The sequence below is a fragment of the Lissotriton vulgaris genome, chromosome 9 (assembly GCF_964263255.1).
Source record: "Lissotriton vulgaris chromosome 9, aLisVul1.2, whole genome shotgun sequence".
Classification (NCBI taxonomy): domain Eukaryota; kingdom Metazoa; phylum Chordata; class Amphibia; order Caudata; family Salamandridae; genus Lissotriton; species Lissotriton vulgaris.
In genome coordinates, this window is record NC_141697.1 from 473,644,372 (window position 1) to 473,662,182 (window position 17,811).

A 17,811-nucleotide genomic window follows, 5' to 3' on the forward strand; every position below is an offset into this window, starting at 1 on the left:
TTGTCTCAGTGAGCTATTGACAACAAGTAACCAATGTGACAGAAATCTTCTTTTACCGGCTCTATATTTTAACTGCCCTTTCATTTTACCCAGTTGAAGTCCCTGCCCTTGATGTCTATACTTGCTATTCTTTCCCAGATTGGACTCTGCACGATAAAACACAGATCATATGTGCTCAGATACTACCTTGGTAATCTGTTTCCTACTCGCCATTTTCTTGATCGATCCAATGGCTGCGCAATACATATATTCCTCTTAAATAAGTGATTGATTTACTTACATATTGGTACATTAGACTGTCAAGCTGTTTGTCTTTGAGCTTTACATTTTTATTTTTAATCATTCATAGATGAAAAAAAAACTTTCGGAAAAACTGTCTACTCAGGCAACGTGTAATGTGTGTTGCAAAGGTTAAAGGGAAAAAAACTCTCATGATAAATATAGTCTGAAAGTTGATAATACCACTTGACTGCACATTCGTAGCACCTCTCCACAGTTCATATGCACCATTATTGCCTTCAAAGAGGTAAATGGTAAAAACAAAAGTGCTAACAAAAATTTGATGCCTATTTTTCGCATTTCAGAACAGTCTACTTGTGGCTGAGACGAAGTTATATTTTGTTGGCATGCCAGTTCTTTTTGAAACCCTACTCAGTATCCCCTCTGAGTAATTTAAATTTGCTTCTATTGCGGTAATCCCTTACTTTGGCTTACTTAATTATATAGAAATGTAAGAATGAGTACAGCCCAAATTGTGCTTTTTTTATTTTTGGCTGTTCCTTTCAACTCTCTAATGTTTCCTAGATTTTAAATTTGTAGCCAGTACATCAACTTACTTGTTTACCCCGTTCATAATAAATACTCTTAACCTCGGAAGGTGAATCTCCCAAGTCAAAATGTCTATGTCGATTAACAACTACTCCAACTGATTGTAATTCTCTTGCATATTTATATGCAATCTATGAATGTCTTGTGATTTCCCACAAAAAGTCAGTCTTATCAACAGCGAAACATTGGTTACATCTTATAAGGTGATACTTACAAACTCACAGTCACAACTGGGTCTGATAGAAGTGTGAAGAATGAGGGATTGCTCACTTCCGATTTCAAATTGGTTTTAAAAGCAAGATATTTGCATAATGTTACACTTATCTTTACCCCTGAAAAAAGGCACAACAGGACATTCCTAAACAATCTCTCTAAGGGCAATATAATATATTTTAGTAGAAGTGCAATATACTTTTGATGCTAAGATAATTGATAGTCATGTTCTATTTCTACTTAGCAAAATAATATAAATACAAATTAAAATGTGTCTGATTATGAACAGATTCTAAGGCATGTGAAAACATTTCACAGATGTATATGAAATCCCCACAAATTGTACAAAATAGCACTTAAATGCTTCAAGGTGCAAAGGGCGTCATATGTTTTGGTTTTTGATATAGACTTGTGTTCCTTGAAAGGATAAAAAAGGCTGAAATGACCTTTAGAAAAAACAATGTCATTCACCTCATGAAAATCTCCCAGAAGAGGTATTAATTAAATTAAATCAAAAAAGGGGTCCTATTTCCTCTAGCTTTGGTGTTTTGCTTTTTTTCACTTTAAAACTATATACATTTATGTTCGTTTAAAATGCTTTAAATTATAATGAGACCGCATATCTTTTCTCAAATTGAATTTGGCTCCACAAACACCACAGGTGTACAAATGAACGTCCATGTGTTTCTCCAGAAGGTCGTTGGTTTGGAATATCTGAAAACAGACCTGGCACATTGTCTCACCAACAGAGAGATGACAGATCATGTGACGCACATGGTCATGCTTACGGAAGTTTCCTTGATCACACACAGAACATACATATCGTGCCATTCCTTTATGCATATCATTATGGAGTCGTAGCTGCCTCTCTCGAAGAAACTGCTTCCCACAAGTCTGGCAAACAAATTGTTTCTCCTTCGTGTGAACCGTGAAGTGTTCCCTCAAGTGACAGCGCTGGTAAAATCCTTTACCGCAAAGGTTACAGAAGTGCTTCCTTCGATGATCATTATCATTCTCCTCTATGATAGTATTCTTAAACAGATCATGTTCGAGGCAATGAGACATATGCTCAAGCACAAGGCTCTCAGTTTCAAAGCGCTGTCCACAATTTGGACAACCATAAGGGCAGGCAGAATGGTTATATGTCTGCTTATCTGAAAGACTATTTTGCTGAAAATTTTCATCATGCAAGTCATCCAACATCTCTACAAACATATTGGTTGTTTCTTCCGTGGCCTCTCCAAAATTACCTTTTTCTTCCGGGTTTTCTAATCCATTTACAATAGGATCTTGGGGTTCCCCACATCTCTCTGCATGTTCTTGGAGCTGCCTGCCTTTAACCAGTATTTGGCCACATTTGCCACAAGCACATATATTTTCAATATGTTTAGATAAATAATGAGCTGACAAGTCTTCCTCTGTTATCGTTAGACCGCACAGCTCGCAGGTTCTGTTTTCCTCAACATCAAGCCCTGCACTTTTTGTACTATTACTGAATCTTTCAGTTTTTATACAGTTTCTTCCTCTGGGATGGAGAGGCATTGGAGGTTGAGCTTTCAAAATATGTTCTGTAATTTGACTGCCATCAACATTTTCTTCCACATAATAACTGCAAAGGGGCTCGTCTGTTTCATCGTCCAATTCGTCACTTTCAGATGAGTCGATGAAATCTTTATCTGAAATTTTGACAATGTTAATGTCTTCCATTTCAACAGCAGGACTATCCTCAGTTTCAATTTTAATGACGATTGAGTTTCCTTCAATCAATGCGTTACCCACCCCATCTGACTTTTCGCTCAAGCCTGTAGCATTTTTGGTGTTTCCCATGGCTGGTGCCTCAGAAGACGAACTATCAAGTGACTGACTGGCTTCCATTTTAAATATTTCGGTTTGTTTGGGTGACAGCTTAGAAACTGAAGAGTCTTTTTCGCTAGAATCATTTTCTTCACTGCTGTAGGATTTTGCTGCCTGGTACATATGTCTATTGGTGCATGTTAAAGCATGTTCACCTAATAGTTTTTCACAGCTAAAAACAAATCCACAGCTATCACAGGTATAGCTTCTTCCAAAACGACGTGCTACGCGTTCTTTGGGGTTGGATAATTTGGGCACAGTATTTTTCTTGCACACTTCAAGAAGGGGTTCATGATTTCTTCCAGCCTGTAAAACCTCTTTCTTAGTGTTCTTCTCTTGTAATGGATTTACTGATTTACTTGCTTCAGGATACCGCACGCACGTTTCTTCGCCATTTCGAAGCAGTGGTTCTTCATACATTTTTACACCGAATACCATTTTATTTCCATGGATTTCAGAAGCAGACGTAGAGCTCTTTGTACTTGAGAACTCGCCATCCTTAATATCTTCCAAACATTCAGGTAAATTATAGAGTTGTAAGTATTTAATTGCCACTTTAAATTCCTCAATATTTTTAGGCGCAGTCATAATTTTTCCCAAGTACATAAATTGCAAAATGAGATCAAAACACTCTGCATTTATCTGCATGTTGCTAAGCTTAAGAGGAGCTGCCGTGTTTTGGTGGTTCATGAAAAACATTCTAAAATAGGAGCTGCACGCAGCAAGAACAGCCTTGTGTGCTTGGAAATATATGTCGTCAATAGCAATGCAGCAGTCACAGAGAAAACCCCATTCCCTTTGGTTGTTCAGCTGCTGAAGGACATAGCTGCTATGGTTGGGTCTAGCCATCTTGGTCTTACATTAGAATCCTGCAAAAAATGAAAATATACATATTTGTTAATAGAGGAACTAGTTCAATGTTCTGAAGTAAATGCCATTTTTATTTTGCAATTCATTCAGTCGAAATACTTAAACATTGTGTAACTTTTTTCTACATCAGCCACCTATTTTTAGTATTTGATTTTATAATTTCTCAAATATAACTAGTTGCTTCTAAACCTGTAAACGTCTTAAAAATATAATCCGAGAACCAAGGTGGGTCACAGAATCCCGAAAGAAAGCTACTGTACTGATAATGGTCACCATATGCTATAGAATGAATAGTTTGGAAAATCCCTCGGGCAACGTGAAGCAATTTAGGCCATAAGGTAAGTAGTATTTCACAGTGGTTTTCATTCTTCAGGAGCACATTTTACCATGATGTTGGTCAGTGTTTATTTTCCTTCCTACTAGGAACTATTCGATGCCAGAATTCTATGAGAGCTACAGGAGTCTCTGACCATTGCCCAATGGCACAACAGGTTTCTACATCACATTAAAAAAATCAACTTTCTAAAGATTTTTACAAAAAATAAAAAAAAGCACACCACACAAAATATTGCTACACAGAGGCCCGTGTGGCAGATTTGTACACCAGCACATAAACATGCTGAACCAATACAGAGCACCTGTTTTTTTTGTTTTATTACCAAAATATCACCAGTGGAAAGAAAGTTTTCTGAAAATGTTTCAAACTCAGAAACTCTAAAGGCAAAAAAATTCAGTCGGAAAAATCAAACCACCACAGAAAGCTCACACTTATCATTTATGCTGACAGCAAAGTAGTGCTCCAGGCCAATGACCGAAGCCTAAGAAACTTTAAGCATATCTTCCTCAACCACTTATGGTCACAAAACAAACCACCACCATCACATGAACAGCTTCTATAGAATTCCTCACGAAGCAGAGTTGTGGAATTCCCATCACTTGACCCCCAGGCCATGGTATAAAACGTACAAAAGAAAATTCAACTTGAAAAAAAGGTTTTTATAAATTACTGTGGAGCTTTAGATATTGTTTGTCTGCGACATTATTTAGTAAAACGTATTTGATGCATGCCAAAAAAATTGATTATTAATGGAGAATCAGTGTGATAGAACAAGTATATTTCGGAGGCATCCCATCTCTTGGTAAGTAGATATTTTAATAAATGCCACACACCTGTATAAAGAATCCTGACCACATTCTAGATTTCATACCTTTGTCAACCCGAATACCACAAACGTACATCACATCCCATTACTAAAGCGAAGAATTTGGGAGCCATTATTGATGACAATCTTATTAGGAGTGCGCAAATATCAGCTTTCACTTCCTCAGCTTACTAGATCTTAAAAATAAGAAAAATTATTTATTTTATCCCGGATAGCCACAGGAAAACTTTAATAGCTCTTTTAGTACTTCCTATGCTGAATTATAGTGCAACAGTCTCTACCTAGCCATTTTAGAAAAACAAGAGTCGACTACAAGTGGTCCAAAATGCAGCGGAGAGACAGATTCTTCAACTTCCAAAATTTCATTCCATCTTGCAAGGACTACGAAAGCTTCACTGGCATTGCATGCACAGTCGGGCTAAATTTAAAGCCCTCTGCTTATTCCACTAAGAATGCATAATTCAGGGACGGACTTTCTCAGTTCAGCTTTTATGCCATATAAGCCCAACAGAGAACAAAGATCAGCCAATGCCAACTTGTTGGTTGTTCCTAAGTTTAAGAAGATACAATAGGGTGGTAGAGATATAGTCCTCAATACGATCAAACTTTGGAACAGCCTCCCACCTCATCTAAGAGCAATTCCTTCACTAACATCATCCAGGAAGGAGAGAAAGACCTGGCTATTCAATCTCTAATCATCACTCACTGCCCTTTCAGACAGTGCCAGACACCTTTGGTTAATTGCGCGCTTTAAAAATCTCATAACATAACATCCTTACCCTACTGCAGCCACATCACATTTTATTCTACATTTGTACATCAGTCCGCACTAAAAGAAAAACAAAAACTGCTGAATTGCTAAAACAGCACCACCATGCTAAACCCCATTCCATTCCATGTAGATTGCAACCTGTTGCAAGTAAAGGAACATCCAAAAGTAACTTTATCATCCATTTTATTAGCACCCACCAGCGGAGGCAGTTTCTTCCGTGGCCTCTCAGCAGGAACTGCAAAGAACATCTGAAGAGAGTGTTCTGATGATGCACTTACATTCTTAACGTGCATCTTCAATTAAAGGAGAAATTACAACACATCTTCCCTTCAACACATTAAACAAAAGAAGGGACAAAATCAAGCAACTACCATGAAAGAAAAGAACAGAATGAAAAAAAAAACAGCAAGAAAAAAAAAAGAATTAGAGATAATGGCAATACGTGCTAACAATATTATGAAACAACTTATAAATAAACAATTTTAAAAGTTTAACAATTTAAGTATGGCAATCTACATTAACTAAAATTAATGCAATACAAAAGCCTTGAGATAAAGAGGAGAGCGCCTCACTCTTTTCATGACAGGAGAATTCAGGCTGACACGCAGGATGACTAAGAGAAAACTGTCTCGACTGAGATCCCATATTGATGTCATTCTCCTTATTGCACAAGGAAAGCCGAGACATGCTCCAAGTATTACCATCATCTAAAATCACCACATTTTTAAAAACCTTGGTCACCTTTGGGAGACCATGTAGCTTTCTTAACATACACAAGACCGCCCACCTTCCATGAACGATTACACACACCAATCTTAGTATCATATCTTTGTTTATACTTTTCCTGGTAATTTAAAATCCTGGGATCAGTAGTATTGGCATTACTGTCGCGCATACACAACCACAAAGGATTACATTTTGAACCAGCTACTCTGCCTTTAAGTTTCATGAAAGTTGAACAACCTGTGATAGCATTGGGTGTGTTTCTGTGAGCCCATAGTTTTTCACCTAAAATATTTTTAGGTCTCGCGACCTATCAATGCGCGCAAGCGCATTGAGCGGAGCGAGAATTCATGTCGGCAAAATCCTCGTCAAACCACGGGCTTTTAGCCGCGTTTTTCTTTAAGTTCACGTGAATCACGTGATTAAACAAGCAGGCGCATCGGCAGCATTTCTCCTGCACAAGGCTCGCAAAAGGCTCTCCTCCCTCCCCACATCAAAGGCATCAATCACCCTCCCACAGGCTTCCCCAGCGCTGCTCCGCCCCCTGCTTCACGGCCAGGCCATCTGCTCCCTGCCAGACCTCTCACACCTCCGTCACAGCATACCTGTTAATGTGCTTGTTTTAAATGTTTTACATTCATCTTTGTAACGCTTCACACGCAGCTATTCTGTTCATCTCTCTAACCACCCCCACGCCCATCTCCACTATCTTCTCTGCCTGCCTCTTTATGTGCTTGTTTTAAATGTTTTACATTCATCTTTGTGAATCCGTCTTATTTATAGGTCTCGCCTTCTCTTCTCTCTGCTCTCCCCTCAGGCGCCGTGACATACTTCAAAGGCTTATCACTTCACACGGCCACAGGCCGTGCAACCAGAGCACTTCAGTTGGTGCGCAGCCCCCCTCCCAGCACTGCCTTGTTACTCTCGGCAGCCGTGACTCCCTAAACACTTTTTATATTTAATTAGCAGCCGCAGCATTTCTCCAGCGCCAGGCCACACCAAAGGCTCTGCTCCGAGCCCCCCCCCCCCCGCCGAACGTATTTATTTTACATTAGAGACTCGTGCTGCTCTTCGCGCTGCTCTTCGCGCTCCACTACACGCAGAATATTTACATTTGGTTGGCAGGCTCGTGTTTGTTGGCAAGTTCGTGTTTCTGTCAGCGCCCTGCCTTTTAGCTGATGCATTTTCACATGAAATGGCTTGTATGTCATGGGACACGCGCCTTTTGATTCCCATTTTTTTTCTACCATGAGCCCAGAGGAGGATAAAATATTCCCCTTTCCCTCTCTGTGTGCTGCCTTAATACACTGTGGCAAGAGAGTACATGCGGCTTTCTTTGTAATGCGATCCGAATACATTATGCTTTGTTTCATTTGCAACATGCACTGGCGAGCCATGGGCATGCTGCTGCTCTCGATTTATGTAACTGCTGCTTTCAAGCTTGTGAACAGAAGCAGCTCGGTTGCAAGGTAAATATTAATTCAACTCCCCACACACACCCCCCCCAGCACACACAACCCCCGACAAACACAACCCCCCCACACACCCAACCCCCCCACACACGAAACCCCACACATACGCAACCCCACACACACGCAACACCACACACACGCAACGCCACTCACCCACGCAACGCCACTCACCCACGCAACGCCACTCACCCACGCAAAGCCACTCACATCCACGCAGTGCCACTCACATCCATGCAGTGCCACTTTCACCCACACAGCACTACTTTCAGACACGCAACGCCACTCACACCCACGCAAGCCCACTATCACCCACGCAACACCACACTCACCCACGCAACGCCACTCACCCAAGCAACACCACTCACCCAAGCAACGCAACTCACTCACGCAACGCCACTCACACACGCCACTCACACACGCAACACCACTCATCCACGCAACGCCACTCACCAACGCAATGCCACTCACCCATGCAACGCCATTCACCCATGCAACGCCATTCACCCATGCAACGCCACTCACCCACGCAACGCCACTCACTCACTCATACAAAGCCACTCACACCCACGCAGTGCCACTTTCACCCACACAGCACCACTTTCAGACACGCAACGCCACTCACACCCACTATCACCCACGCAATGCCATACTCACCCACGCAACGCCACTCACACAAGCAACACTACTCACACACGCAACACAACTCACCCACGCAACCCCACTCACACGCAACGCCACTCATCCACGCAACGCCACTCACACATGCAACGCCACTCACACATGCAACGCCACTCACACATGCAACACCACTCACCAACGCAACGCCACTCACCCACACAACGCCACTCACCCACGCAACGCCACTCACCCACGCAACGCCACTCACCCACGCAACGCCACTCACTCACGCAAATCCACTCACACCCACGCTGTGCCACTTTTACCCACACAGCACCACTTTCAGACACACAACGCCACTCACACCCACGCAAGCCCACTCTCACACACGCAACGCCACACTCACCCATGCAATGCCACTCACACACGCAACAACACTCACACATGCAACGCCACTCATCCATGCAACAACACTCACACATGCAACGCCACTCACCGACGCAACGCCACTCACTCAAAGCCACTCACACCCACGCAGTGCCACTTTCACCCACACTGTGCAGTGCACAATAGGTCTCGCAGTAGGAAAGTTGGAGCTATTAGTTTTGTAAATGACAAAGCCCTTTATCTTTTTAAAATAAAAAAAAAGGCATGGTTATTTGCAATTGTAATAGCTCCAACTTTCCTACTGCGAGACCTATTGGCAACGCCAGTGCTTGTTAAGAGATGACCCTGACTCATAGGCTGTTTGTGCACATGCTTTTACAGGCATATTCATGCTTTCAACCAAGCCAATGGCTTGAAGAGAATAAAGAGCAATGCGATGATGGGTAATGGAAAGCTCATTGAGGAAAACTTCCAGTTCTTGTGAGGTGAATTGGACACCATTATCACTCACTAAAGTTTGAGGAATGCCTTCACACGCAAATGCATGCCTAGGAAATTCAATGATGTTCTTAGTTGTAATGGAACTCATACAAGCTGAGACCCATTTGGAACTATAACAAACCTCTCATTAGGAGAAAGAGCTTTAAAAGGTCCCAGAATATCTATAGCCAATTTGGACCATTGTCGCTCAGGCAAAAACAACAGGAGAAAGTGGAGCAGACTTGATTATCTTTGACTGATCATAACTGGCACAAGAAATACATTCTTTAACCACTGCCTCAACCTGGTGATCAACTTCAGGCCACCAATATGCTTCTCGGACTCTGGCTTTAGTTAAACTGCGTCCAAGATGACCTTCATGCGCGAGAATGATAATCTTTTCAAGCATGTCAGAAGGCGGAACTAACCTCTGTCCACAACAAAGCTCACATTTAACAATGTTAAGCTCATCACGTACATTCCAAAATCCTCTGGCACACTGAGGAACATCCTCGAAAACAGGCCAACCATTCACAACAAAACTCATAACAATATTCCTGGATGTGTCAGTAAGCAAACTGGCTTCCCATTCTACTCTATTTAGAGCAGGTTCCTTGACCCATACGACAATCCCATCTTCACTTTCAGAAACAAACTTATCAAGCGGCATCCTGGAAAGATAATCGGCAGGAATATTTTTTAAAGCAGGCAAGTATTCCACAGTGAAATTGTACTCCCAGAGTCCCTCAAACCATCTTTTAATTCTGAAGGCGGTCTTCTCAACGTTCCTACAAGCAAAAATATGAACAAGTGGTTTATGGCCAGACCTGACAAGAAAGGGTAAACCCCAGAGGTAAAACTTGAAATGGTTGATCGCCCAGGTACAAGGTAATGCCTCTCGTTCAATCACTGAGTAGCGTTCCTCAGCCCCTTTGAGAGAACAGGAGGCAAAACCAATAACTCTTTCATTGCCAGCACTGATTTGAGACAAAACAGCACCTAAACCACGTAAACATGCATCTGTGATAAGTATGGTTTTCTTAGTGACATCGAAATGACCCAGAGTAGCCATGCAAATAATACCACTCTTGACTTTGTTGAAAGCAAGGGTGCATTCTTCAAACCAAATGAACTCGGTACCCTTTTTTAGTAGAAGCCTTAACTCCTCCCTTGCTCATGAAGACTCCCGGCGGTCATGAGTCACGGTAGGCATGTGCTCATGACAGCCGGGAGCCGTCCGAACGTTGCCGCTCCGCCCACCCGCACTAATTCCCTACCTGTGCTGGCGAATTAATCAGTGGGCGGAGTTCAGATGGCTACCGGCCATCATGAGCACACGCCCACCTTGATTTATGACGGGCGGGAGCCGTCATGAGTACCAGAGCACCACGCCCAACCCCGCCCCCACCTCGCACATCGGCGGAATTTGCCCCGCGCCGAAGGGGTTAATGGTTGTACTACACTAACAAAATTGTTGATGACCTTGGAGTAATACTCGGATAATCCAAAGAAAGATTTGACTTGATCTTTATTGTTGGGAGCAGGAGTTTGAGTTATCACCTCTACCAAATCAATCTTGGGACTGATCCCTTCGCCGGGAATGGAATGTCCCAAGTAAGATACGGACTTAACCCTGAATTTACATTTTTCTCTCTTGAGGGCGAACCACCGTTCTTGTAATTTGGACAGCACTTTCAATAGGGTAAGATCTTGGCTGGCTCTATCCTTACCATGGACAAGTATGTCATCCTGAAAAAACAAGACTGAACTAATGTCGTCCAAAACCTCCTTCATCAACCTCTAGAAGCATGCAGCTGCAGATGCCAATCCAAAGGGCATCCTTACTAATCTGTAAGCTCCCAGGGGTGTGACAAAAGAGGTGAAGGCTCTGGAATGCTCATGCAGCATGACTTGGTGGTACGCGGACGATAAATCCTTTACACTGAAATAACGTGCACAACCAAGTTTAGAAAGAGCTTTATTAATGTTGGGTAGGGGTTGTCTGTCGACCCATATACAGTTGCTCAGGCTTCCCAAGTCGACACACATTCTAACCGTACTCCTTTTTTCTTTGGGCGCTAAAACGATCGGGCCAACCATTCAGAGGATTCATTTTCCTCAATGATCCCCATTGCAAGTAACCTATCAATTTCTTGTTGCAAGGGTCCTACCATTAAATGTGGTACTTTCCTAACTTTATAAACAATGGGTTGGGCATTCGTCTTCAAAATTATTTTGTGCTTTTACCATTGAGCAATCCTAACTTGTCACTGAACACTGTCGGGTATTTTCCAACAATATCATCATCAGTTCCCAATTGTTTAACAAGCATAACTTGTTATTAGGCATTCATGTTTAAAATGATTCCAAAATCTCTTTGGTGACGCCAACCTAACAAACTATCACCTCTTTAAGCGATGTAGACTTTACCAACAGTTTCTCTGTCCTTAAAAATAATGTTTTGAACAGAGTAACCAATCAAATCAATGCTTTTCCCACCATAGGCAATAGGATTAATGTCAGGTGGTAACAATTCAATATTATCTTTGCCAAACGTTTGATCACAAAAAGTAAAACTGATCAGAGTGTAAGGCGAAACCGAGGCAGCTAAAACAGGAATAAGTTAGTTGTTAACATAAATATCAAATTTTGTCATAGATACATCATCATCAACCTTTTGTATGTCATGTGCAGCTTGGTTAGTAACAGCAATAATGAGATGAATAGCTTGTTGAGAACAAAAAGTATCTTTAATAAAGTTTACTTTCGCATTTCTGCACATGCGTGCTTAATGGCCTTTTTTACCGCAATTTCTGCAGAACATGATTCTCACAAAACAGTTAGGATAGTTAGGACCATGGTTCTGGCTGTCACATCTAGAACACTTCCATTTTGTGTCCTTATTAAAATTGCTGACATTCACTTTTGTTATGTCATTCTTACCCACAATGTTATTGTGTTAGGGATAAATTCTACAAATAGAAGATGGCAATTACTTTGAATCAATGTCACTGGAATCATAGTTTTTGACAACAGAAAAATTATTGTTCGATTGAACAGAACTGCAAATGTCATTACCCAATGTGTGGTATGTTCAATGCTCTCTACAATACTGATAGCTTCTTTTAAATTAGGGGTTTTAGATAGTAACTTCTCTTGAATGCGAGGATCATTTGTGCAACGTACGAGTTGGTCACGAATGAGCAAGTCTGTTAATTTCTCAAATTTGCATGTTGGCGCAAGAGATTTGAGGGCTGCTACGTAATTGGCAACTTTTTCCTCTTTAGCTTGTGCCCTCATAAAAAATATGTGACTTTCCATAACCATGTTGAGACGTGGTCCAAAATGTATTTGCAGAAGTAAAACACTCATTTCAAAAACATCTCTAGGCTCCCCATCACCTCTCCCAATAGGAATGGGATCAAGACTGTCATAAATATTCCTGCCCTCAATCCCAAGATTGTGAAGAACAGCAGCTTGTTTTCTTGCTGCAGACAATTTCTGACCACTGATGGCTACAAGATAAGAGTCAAAAAGGGGTTTCCATTGTTTCCAGGGAAGAACGAGTTCCCCACGTTCACATAAAAATTGTGGTGGTTGACTCATTCTGCTGGCTGTAGACATGCTGGAAAGCAAGGTAAAACAACAAACTAACAAAACAATCTAAAGTAATAATTAACACAATAAAATGAAATAAGCTAAAACAATAACAAAGCAAATTCAATGGTAATCTGTTGTCAGTTTGAGTTTGATATAGTTCTTTATAAGTCCTCAGTAACCAATGAAAAATGTAAAACAAGGGTAAAAATAAAGGTTTTTCTATAAAGATGAAAGTCCTCCTTATTCTTCATTTCCATCTTTTTTTAAAATACTCCAATGTATTTAAATGTTACAACCAACTCGCTTGTTTCTCTTGTTCCTTGTTTTTCTTTTTACTGCAACAGAAACTCGAGAGGCAAAAGAAATAAAAAATACCTTTGAATTGAGAAATTATCCCCCCGCTGAAGGGAACGCCTAAAGAAGTTGCTAGTGATCTCTTCACTTCAGCGCTATGCGTTGCCAGGAAACGAGCGTAAGAGGAAACTGGGTCACAAGGTGAAAGACGCAGAGGCGTCAAACGTAGCAGTCCGTCATCAACGTAGTCTGGCGTAAGCAGGAGAACTTGCCAGTTTTCTGTGCACGCTCTGGGATGTTGCAGCAAGAGCAGTGGAGCCCGATCCTCCCTCAGACGTGGTGCGCGATCCTACCTTCAACGCAGGCACAACAATGGTGGCTCCACGAGACAGCATCGACGCGAGACACACTTGAATTATGCAGATAACCAACGGCAAAAAACATCCAACGAGGTACAAATTATGCCAACGTAGTTTTTAATCACAATCACCTGCTTGTCCAGTATAAAAACGAAAGATTAGGTAGAAATACAGTTTCTTCTTCTGTTTCTCTTAAATTAATATTTTTGAAAAACAATTGTGGCACTGACCTTTCTGAAGACAGTGTTCTGATGACGCACTTACATTCCTAACGTGCATCATCAATTAAAGGAGAAATTACAACACAACCTTGCCAGAAGCCTGCAATTCGGAGAGTTAATCCCAATTACTCTCTAGCTCAAACTCCCAGCAGGCAAATAACTAAATCAATGAAAAAAAATGCCCACATTATCAAACAATCAGCCCTCAAATATAACATCTAAACAAAAGAACTCCTAGCTGAAAAGGGATGCCAATTGTTTGTTCTCAAGTGAAATGGCTTATATATAGTGGTTTTGTTTTGATGTAGGAGTTTAAGGGATGGGGGAACGAGGTCGTCAGAGATATTTAACTGAATATCTTGGACGATCTAATTCCCCCAGCCTTTAAACTCCTGCACAATAACAGAACCACAAGAAAAGGAGGCGGGAGTAGTACTGATCTATCCACCTGACTTGTCAAATGGGTTATTCAATGGGGCCTTTATCGGAGCTGTAATATACCATCCCCCAAAGTGTGACCCAATCTCCTAGGAATAAATCCTTGCCTTAGCATCACACCTGCACAATTTATAAAACATTTATATTTATAAAACATTTGTAAAGCGCATGGTTACACTATAATCAGTGTGTCCCCGCGCTGTGGGCACTGTCCAAAAGAAAAGCAGAGCTTCAAGCAATCAGCAACAGGTGGAAGTAGGAATAACATACCTCCAGAGTTTAATTCCTCGGGAAAAGGTGAGTTTTAAGTTTCTGGCGGAACCTTCTTTCCAAAGGCTCCATCCTGAGTTCAATAGGCAATGTATTCCACTGTTTGCTAGCTAAATATCTAAAAGAGCGACCTCCCATCCGCGCTTTATAAATACGAGGGACATGGAATTGCATACTTCCAAGAGACCTCAGAATGCGTTTAGGACGGTAGATGGTCAGCAAATTTGGAAGATATACAGGGGCTTTGCCCTGTGCAATGTGGTGGGCTATACACATGGATTTAAACAAGCTGCGTTCCTGTATAGGGAGCCAATGAAGGGTCACCAAAGCTCGTTTCCCTGATGTTTTTCTGGGCAAATTAAGAACCAGTCTGGCCGCTGCATTTTGAACACATTGGAGTTGGTGAATCCCTTTTTTGTTAAGACCAATAAGAAGAGAATTCCCATAGTCCAGGTGAGGAGTGACTAGGGCGTGTATCAAGGTTTTCCTTGCTTTAATGGGGAGAAGATCTAAGACTTTTCAAAGGGATTTCAAAATGCCATAACATTTGACATAATTCCAATGTGTTGTTCAAACGAGAGAAGAGTATCCAGGTGAACACCTAAGTTCTTCACAAGGACAGAAGGGGTGGGAGTGAGGCCTAGTTCCGGGGGCCACCAAGCAGACGACCAGATAGATGGCCTTTTGCCGATCACTATCAACTCGGTTTTATTTCCGTTGAGGCGGAGGCAATTATTATTCATCCAGCCAGCTAAAGCAGTTAGACAGGCGGAGAAATTGGCTGCCGTCTCAATGGGACTTGCGATAAAGCGATCACCAATTGTGTATCGTCGGCATAGGATACAATTTCCACGCCGTATGATTTCACAATCCTTGCAAGGGGCTCCATATAGAGATTGAACAATGTAGGGCTCAAAATAGAGCCATGTGGAACCCCCTGCTTTAAACACCGCGGTGTTGATTTGAACGGAGGGCAATTAACTTGGAAGCTCCTGTCTGCAAGGAATGAACATAACCAATTGTTGGCCTGTCCCTCCACTCCAACCTCATTAAGACGAACTAATAGCACGGAGTGTGCAACAGTATCGAAGGCCGCACTCAGGTCTAATAATACTAAGGCAGCTGTTTCACCCTCATCCACTTTTTGCCGGAAGATCTCCGTAGAGAAGAGAAGGGCAGTTTCCGTTGAGTGGCACGCCCTAAAGCCAGATTGGGAAGAGTGGAGAAGGCACCCTTCTTCCATAAATTTCATTAACCGGATATTGACTATTTTTTCCACTACTTTCATACAGAAAGGAAGGAGTGAAATAGGCCGTAGATTCTCCAATTGTGTTATGTTTAAATTAGCTTTCTTTTTTATAGGGATTACCTGAGCCCTTTTCCAGTCATCAGGCACATAGCTTTCCTGAAAGGAGAGAGTGGCCATATGACCTATATGGTTAATCAGAAATTTCAGCTGGTTCCTAAAAATCCTAGGCGGAGCAGCATCCGTGGGAAATCCTGATTGAATACTGAGCGCAATTCTCAGTAATTCCAATTTCGGAGGTACCTCAAAACAATTCAAGTGTTTGACCACTGTAGTCCTCTTACTATCGTCAGGGTCTGATAGAACCTTACCAGCCCCTGTCGGGAAGGATGCATATATCTTCTCCACCTTCTTTACGAAGTGGTCCGCAATAGACTCACAGATCTCTTCGGAAAAAATGTCTTGGGCCATTGTCCTATTGGGCACCGTCAACTCCTTATATATTGAGAATAATTCCTTGGAAAAGTTCTCGGCTGATTCAATTCTCTCATTTAAGAATTCTCTTTTTATTTTCCTTATCAATTTGTGATACTTCCTCATACTGTTCTTATATTGCAGCTTGTGAGTAGTATCGTAATCTTTATGCCATATGCGTTCTAAATCTTTACATGCGGATTTAGCTAATTTTAATTCCTCATTAAACCATGGGGCAGATTTAGCGCGCCGTGCTGGGGCTTTGTTGGTCCATGGTGCCACTTTATCTAGTGCTGTGGTCAATCAATCTTCATAAACTTTCCAAGCTTCATTAAGGGTCCCTCTTAACGGAGGATAGGCCTGCTGTAAGGCAAGCTCAAATGTTTCTTGGCCAAATTTCTTCCAATTCCTATGTTTGGGAAATGAGGGTTTCCGCGTTATTATCCCTGTAGATCTACTTAAAACGGAGAACGGTACAAGGCAGTGGTCTGACCATGGAACCCTGATGGGATACGGAGCCTTCACTTCATCCCAGTTGGCAAATATAGGGTCAAGAAGATGGCCCGTTTGATGTGTGGGTGTCAGTGAAAGAAGGTTAAACATCAAAGACTTCAAGGAGGCAATAACCCCTGTAGCCACTTTACAACTAACATCCTCGAAATGTAGGTTAAGGTCACCTAAAATTAGGGCTCTGTTATATCGTAGTGCAGGTTGTGTCACCACCTCTAACCAGCTGTCTATGAATTGAGTGGACGTTCCTGGAGGGCGGTAGATCAGATAGCCGTTTATGGTGTAATTGGGGGACACTTTAATAGAGAAGAAACCTGCTTCACTTTTAATGATATTCACTGATTCTAGGGTGCAGGTTAGTTCCAGTTTATGCACTAGCGCCAATCCACCCCCTCGCTGGGCCACCCTATCAATTCTCAATAAGCCATATGTATGACGAAGGGCTTCCAGAATCTCCGGGGTAGATGCCTCATCTAACCACGTCGCCGTTAAAAATAGCACATCCGGTTGGCAATCCGTTAACAAATCATGGCGACAGTTCACCTGAAACATATTTAACATATTTAACTTATTTACCTCCCTCTCATCACCCCGAGAAACTAAGGGGTCGTATAGACATACCTTACATTGATGAGGCATCATTTCTGCATGCATACTATGCCTGCATACTGCTTTAGTCTTAAGGCACCCGTTTAACAGCTGTTCTTGCCTATACTGTTAACTCCCCCTGAGCTCATTTGAGCAGAGGTTCCGGCCCCTGGCCGCGCCCGTTCGGGTTTGCCTTTGGCACACCAGCGGCGCGTCCACTGTGCGCGTCCGCCCTCATTAAGTAAGGGGCAGGACAGCGAGACTCGAGCGCTAACCAGTTTCCTGTCGTACCTGGAAGTGCTGGGCTCCTCACCCTCCGCAAACAAACGCCTACAATGGGCACGGCGGACCGGGCGGGTAACAAAATACAACAGGTAGGCAGAAAGCAAATAGGAAGCCCACTCGAATTACAAAATGCAAACAAGGAATAT

At 42.1% G+C, this 17,811-nt stretch overlaps 1 protein-coding gene across 1 annotated transcript in view; it reads right to left on the reverse strand.

Moving 5' to 3' along the window:
* Window positions 1-313: 313 nt before the first annotated feature.
* The window catches only part of ZBTB1 (zinc finger and BTB domain containing 1), a 69,832-nt gene continuing 52,334 nt past the window's right edge, over window positions 314-17,811 (reverse strand). The window contains exon 2 of the mRNA XM_086937925.1: window positions 314-3,764. Within this exon, the coding sequence (XP_086794051.1) occupies window positions 1,621-3,744 (2,124 nt within the window). The 5' untranslated portion in view covers window positions 3,745-3,764 and the 3' untranslated portion in view covers window positions 314-1,620. The remainder of the gene's footprint in view (window positions 3,765-17,811) is intronic.